This window comes from Phaseolus vulgaris, chromosome 1 (assembly GCF_051622355.1).
Source record: "Phaseolus vulgaris cultivar YP4 chromosome 1, ASM5162235v1, whole genome shotgun sequence".
Taxonomy (NCBI): Eukaryota; Viridiplantae; Streptophyta; class Magnoliopsida; order Fabales; family Fabaceae; genus Phaseolus; species Phaseolus vulgaris.
In genome coordinates this window covers 42,321,041-42,328,036 of record NC_143498.1, presented here as the reverse complement: position 1 = coordinate 42,328,036, position 6,996 = coordinate 42,321,041, and the positions used below count along the sequence as shown (strand labels likewise).

At 31.7% G+C, this 6,996-nt stretch overlaps 1 protein-coding gene across 2 annotated transcripts; it reads left to right on the top strand.

The window, feature by feature from the left end:
- Nucleotides 1-2,830: 2,830 nt before the first annotated feature.
- On the top strand, nucleotides 2,831-5,621 carry LOC137814134 (actin-3). Of its 2 annotated transcripts, XM_068616709.2 has the most exons (5): nucleotides 2,831-2,959; nucleotides 3,046-3,132; nucleotides 3,388-3,781; nucleotides 4,358-4,971; nucleotides 5,282-5,621. In XM_068616709.2, the coding sequence occupies exons 2-5, from the start codon at nucleotides 3,073-3,075 to the stop codon at nucleotides 5,345-5,347; spliced, it is 1,134 nt and encodes a 377-aa protein (XP_068472810.1). In that variant the 5' UTR covers nucleotides 2,831-2,959; nucleotides 3,046-3,072; the 3' UTR covers nucleotides 5,348-5,621. The 2 variants fall into 2 exon arrangements, with proteins under 2 accessions (XP_068472810.1, XP_090158989.1); XM_090302863.1 differs by lacking the exon at nucleotides 5,282-5,621 and having other exon boundaries at nucleotides 4,358-5,079.
- The last annotated feature ends 1,375 nt before the right edge of the window (nucleotides 5,622-6,996 follow it).

The window sequence follows — 6,996 nt, the reverse complement described above, 5'->3', positions numbered from 1 at the left end:
TATGAATTGATTGATTATTTATTTTTTTGGCTAGACTTAAAATGAGTGTACAAGTTGTATATATTCAGACTATTCATTTTGATTTCATAACAATTAAAGAGATATTCATTCTCATATCATTTGTCTTCTTTTTACTCTTTTGTTCATCTTTGTTCTCTTTTGTTCATATCGATTCTATATAGATAATGTGATCATATTAATTTTTATATAATTAATGCTCATTGATAATATGATCAGATTAATTTTTATATATTATAATTTAAAATGTTTATATTATGATTTGATTACAAAGATAATGATAAATATAATCTTTATGATAATTTTTTATTAGATAACAGTGTAAACAATATTTGTATTATAATCTAATATATATATATATATATATATATATATATATGTGTGTGTGTTTTTGAAGCTATAAGGTTATAAGATGTAGTGACTGATTTATATGAGATTTGTTTCAAGTGATAATTTGTTATGTGAGTGTAGTGGTTTGTATATCTCATGTTTTTGTTGGTTAATGTATTTTTTAATTATATATGTCAACATATTTTTTTATGAGGACACATAATAATTTAATCTTGAGTTGGTAAGGTGAAGAGACTCCTATATGATATCAAATCAACATGTTCAAATCTAAAGGGTAAAGATCCATTCGATGGTATACAATTTCTCGATTTTGAGTCACTAAAACGAAGAAGTTACATGGTGTGATCGATCACATATCATATAGTTGATCATATGACTAATTAGTTGGAAAGTGGAGGTGACAAAACATTATGAAATGTTCTATAACATCTTACTTTTTATGTCACAATACAAAAAGGTACATAAAACACAATGTGTGTTCAAACATCATATTGTTCAATTCAATAGGTTTATCACTAGGTTGCCAAAAAGTGACAAGCTCCTATGTGTGAATTTCTCATCTTTACCTCAAAAACCTCTTCTTGTTTCCTATTACAAAGTGGACTTTAAGTCTAATTCAATCCCATAAAACCGGCTCATGGGGTGAGGTTTGCACCCACTTATATACAATGAAATATGTGAGATCTCCAACATTGTCAACGAGCAATGCTTTGTAATCGATGAAATACTTGTCTTAATTAGCGTGAGAAAATCAGGTTTAGGGTTATTCATATTTTTTGTGAAAAAAATGTGTGTGCTGATAAGTTGGTTAATTTAAGATTTATTCATATATAATCATTTCATTGGTATAATAGGCTTCCATCTAACATGTTCTTAGAATTTTTTATGAATAGGTATAGTCTACCTATGTATCGTTTTTGTTAACATATGAATTTTGGTCTGATTCTTCCATATATTTTATATTTTTTTTTCTTTTTTTAATAATAATATTTTTTTCATGTGATGATAGATGATTGTTGTTACTTAATGTGTTAGCCTAACTAAGATGTAAAGTTACATAGTAATGTTTAACATGAAAAGTTTTTATATATTATCAACGAGCATTATTTATATATGCATAGATATCAATTCAATGTTTTAAAGTATCCTCGTAACAAACATATTACATAATTATATTTTTTTTTATTTCAAAATTATAAATTATATAAGTGATGAAAATTGTATATCTTTTACACTTTTTAATATTATACATAAATATTACAAACAATATATAATTGATACAATTATAATTACACTAACATACTAAAAAAAAATTGATAATATAATAAAAATTCGTCACTAAAGAAGTTGATAATATGAAAAAAATATTTATGGCCATAGATTATTTTTAAAATCTTGATTAAGCTAAAATGTTTATTGATTATAATAAAATTTTAATAAAAGAATGAAATTTAGTATATCACTTTTAATCGATAATAAGATAACAATATACAATGTTTATTGATTAAAACAATTTTTTAATATAAAATTTCAATATAAAATTTCAATCTATTTTTGTAAAATTTAACTTTTATATTTATACATTTTTAAACAGTAAATGAATTTAAAATTGTGATAAGTTAGAAATAATGAAAAAAGAGGACTAAAAATAAAAAATGAATAATATAAAAAATAAAACTTAGTGTTCTTTAAATATAGCTTACTTGTAATAATTATTAAAGTATGTCCGAGGGTCACACATGTTAACTAATTATTATAAAATTTAATAATTTTATCATGTACTAAAATTCTTTATTAAATAATAATTAAAACTACTTTACATTCATTAAACTCGTAATATGTAACGAGTTTAACATTTTTGCGTGTTTAATGTTAATGAATTCAGATTTTAAAGCAGGTTTAAAGTGTCATTAATTCAATTGTAAATATCTGACTTTTAATATAATTATTATAAAAAATATTAAACTTACTATAATTTCTCAGTGATGGGATAAGACGTGTGTTTCTCAAAAAGTAATATTGATTTATTCTCTTATTAAATGTTCATTGTGTAGAGTTATTATGTAACTAATAGTAATCTTGATGTTATTTTCTATATAATAGGAATATTAAACTAATAATTTTTTAAAATAATATTGAATCCGTTTAGCGATTAATTTATATGATTTTTTTTTATTTATGCATAAAATTTGGATAAACTAAAAATGATATAATGGAAAAAAGAAAAATAGGATGAATAATGGAAACAAGAAAAGTGGAATAATGAAAATGAATAATAGAGATGAGGTGAGGTTATTGGAGAAGCGAAAGGGGTGTAACTGGAAAGTAAGAAAAAGCGCAAGAGTGCCAGCTATTTCCAACAACAAATGTGGCCCGTGGATGCGATATTCGCAATGGACGGTCAGGATCCTAGGACGTGCAATTTGCGCTTCATTTGAGGCGAATTTCATTTGACCATACCTTCCTTTTTTAAACCACAGGGCGGGTACCTCAGCCACACACATACACACACAAATTTCACAAACTTCGAAAAAACACGACACACTCTCATACACACACGTTGTCGCACACACATTCCTTCTTTCCGCAGGTACCGCCACGTTCTCTCTTGCTCTTTCGTTCGCCCGATAAGAACAGCCACCCACCGATTAACGCAACTTTTGTGTGTTTTTGCAGCAACAAACGTCCTTACCTTAAACGACAATGGCCGATGCCGAGGATATTCAACCCCTCGTCTGCGATAATGGAACTGGAATGGTCAAGGTATGAGTAAATGAGATCATAGTTTTTTTTTTTTTTACTTTTAATTTTTACCGGTTTTATAGATGGTTAATTGAAATTGAAACCTAACCGATCATCTTTGGTGTGGTCTTATTCGATCATTTTCTTCATTAACAAAACTCGAATTCGAGATCCGAACTCAGTTTCACTCAGATCAACGGAATGTTGTTGAGGATCTGTTAGAAAATTGAATTTTCTTTATTGATGACGTGAATGTTGTTGAAATTTGTCTGCTAGGCTGGTTTTGCCGGAGATGATGCTCCGAGGGCGGTGTTTCCTAGCATTGTGGGACGCCCACGTCACACTGGGGTGATGGTTGGGATGGGGCAGAAGGATGCGTATGTTGGGGACGAGGCTCAATCGAAGAGGGGTATTTTGACTCTGAAATACCCTATTGAGCATGGGATTGTGAGTAATTGGGACGACATGGAGAAGATCTGGCATCACACTTTCTACAATGAGCTTCGTGTGGCTCCTGAAGAACACCCCGTGCTTCTCACCGAGGCACCGCTTAATCCTAAGGCTAATCGTGAGAAAATGACTCAGATCATGTTTGAGACCTTCAACACTCCTGCTATGTATGTTGCCATCCAAGCTGTGCTTTCCCTTTACGCTAGTGGCCGTACAACTGGTAACTGATCTTCATCAACCTTTCTTGATTCTTGTTTATTTGGTGTAACATGCATGTTGTGGCTGCCAGTTTTGTAGATATGCTGTGAAACTGTTGATCTGTCTTTCTCATCTAACTTGATGTTTTGTGAAGTTACCGATCATGTGTTTGTCTCAATTGAAATGGCTTGCATGAGCTCCAAACTAATCCGAACTGGGTCCGTGTGTCTTTGCATGTTAGTTTAAGCTTCTGGGTTTTTTGGATCATGACATGGTACCAAACTGATCCTTACTTTTCTATTACGCCGCCAAGAAGAGAGATCGGTTACATGGATCACGCTATCATTGAACTAAACTGCAAGGATTCCTTGTTGTTGTAATCAAATAAAAAATCAATACACCCTTGAAGCCTAAAAGAGTTCCGATTGTTGCATGGTAGTGAGGGGGAAGTTGTGGGAATATGTTTAGAAGTTAAACTTTTGGTTTATTTCGATGTGTTTTTATCATGAATGTTTCTATGATGTATGATGATTTCGATTTGTTGACATGACTTGGTATTGAATGAAATGAGTTGATTTTTCTATGATGTTTGTTGTAGGTATTGTTCTGGACTCCGGAGACGGTGTCAGTCACACGGTTCCTATCTATGAAGGCTATGCCCTCCCGCATGCAATCTTGCGTTTGGACCTTGCAGGGCGTGATCTCACCGATGCCCTCATGAAAATCCTGACCGAGCGTGGTTACTCTTTCACCACATCTGCAGAGCGGGAAATTGTGAGGGACATGAAGGAGAAACTGGCCTATATTGCTCTTGATTACGAGCAGGAATTGGAAACTGCCAAGACTAGCTCAGCCGTTGAGAAGAGCTATGAGCTTCCTGATGGGCAGGTGATCACTATTGGTGCTGAACGATTCCGGTGCCCCGAAGTTCTGTTCCAGCCATCCATGATTGGGATGGAATCTCCTGGCATTCACGAGACAACATACAACTCTATCATGAAGTGTGATGTCGACATTAGGAAGGATCTATATGGTAACATTGTCTTGAGTGGTGGTTCAACAATGTTCCCAGGCATTGCTGATAGGATGAGCAAGGAGATTACAGCATTGGCTCCAAGTAGCATGAAAATTAAGGTTGTAGCACCACCAGAGAGGAAGTACAGTGTCTGGATTGGAGGCTCCATCTTGGCTTCCCTCAGCACCTTCCAACAGGTAAACTGCATGCATCACCATAATTGCATGAGTGAAGCTGTTGAATTTGGAATGTTAATACAGCATATAACTTGGGAAATTGTATTTCAATAATATGTAGAAAGTTTAATAAAATAAATATTATGAGAAAATTAGAGGAAATATCAAACATAATACGTAGCTATAGATGAAGGGAATATAATTAGTTTAAAATATATTATTTTTCGTTTAAAATACGTAGCTAGAGCAAGCACTTGCTGAAGCCAACTCAAAGCATTGAAAGTAGCAAATTTAGTGTACTCCTTTTTAATGTTTTCTCTCCCGTCTGCAGATGTGGATTGCGAAGGCAGAGTATGATGAATCTGGGCCATCAATCGTACACAGGAAATGCTTCTAAGTTATAATCATGGAGTATGAAAGCTGGACCAGGGAAATTACTATTTATACGAATACTACAAAAATACCATCAAGTGGTTGAGGAACTTGCATTTCCTACTCTTTACCATTCCTTTTATCATGTTTTTGTGTTTTCCTTTCTTTGATATGTTGAGATAAGAGCATGAAGGCTGGCAAGATATGTAAGATTCAATTTTTCCCCGTTTTGTTGTAGTAGAAGAGATGTGCATTGTTACCGTTTTGGTTTGGTTGAATCAACAAATTCTTTTTATGAAGTATTCTGATTAACGCAGTGGTCTGGTACTTGCGTGATTTATAATTTTCTGCAACGAAAATGTGATTTTTTTTATCACAGTCCAATATTTTATCACCACATTTGATGTTTATCTCAGTTCATCTGTCAATTTGCCAGCTTGGTATTTACTTGTTCCCTATAAAGTTATATACCAGTCTGTTAAAATTATGCTGGTGTACTACTTAGCGTAAGAAACGACAAAGCTTTTAGTAAAAGCATGTTCTTTTTTCAATCAATATGGGGAATTTCTTCCCTGCAATTTCAGTCAAGCTCAATTGTGGGTTTTTACTCTCTCATGGCCATTCGTTCCTTCCCAAATTTAAGGCAAACTTGGAAACTCTAATTCAAATTATCTTGTTTAATGTGTTAAAACAGAAAAAAAAAAACACAGAAGTTGAACCCATTTGTCATTCTTGTTTTTATTTTAGTTGTCGATATTAAGGAAATACTAAAATCCAGGGATTTTTTTTATCGGCAAACTAAAATCCAGGGAATACAGTCTCACAACACAAGGGAGGACGAGTGCAACCTTCTACTGATGGTGAATTTTAGATCTCGTGTATCTTTTTTTCTAACTTTATTTTATAAAGAATATGTTTTACATTATGATTGATTTTATTAAAATGTTGAGAAAATAGTTTTTTTTACCAAAAATAATATATAACATTAGATTAAAATAAATTATCTTTTTCGAATAGTTGTGGTGTGATGTCGTAGAGATGAATATCCAAAATGACTTCGGTTGCGTTGCGTTAGTGTGCTTTGAGTATTTCAAAATGGGTATCATGTTTTACTTTCTTCTTCATTCTAGAATCTGCTTTTTCATATTTTAATTTCACTTTAACTTAAAGTTTGTTATTTTTTTAACTTTATTACTTTATCCAGCTTTACTGAGCTTGAAACTTGAAAACTGAGTGGTTATTGTATTCATTCCTCTGACTGTTTGAAAATTTCTTTCTAATGGAACCAAAGAGTAATTCCCTTTTGGGACTGCATGTTTAAATGACTATAATTCCACTATTATTATAAGAAAAATCATTTTCCTGCTACTTTACATGTCCATAAGTCCATTATTACAGAGGATTTAATCAAAGATTTTAATCCATAAAAAATGTAATTTTCTTATTTGATCTTCATTTTTCTATTTTTTCAAATAAGCTTTTCATAAAATATATTTGGTCACTAAGTGATTCATTTTGTTTATTTTTTCAATTCAAGCTCTCTAAATAGTTCAAAATTTCCACAAGGACCTATTAAATTGAAAATTAAATGAAAAAACTCACAATATGTAAGAATAAAAGTAAAACTCTTAACATTGGGGAAAAACCCGTGATATTTAATAAATCAACTGAGAA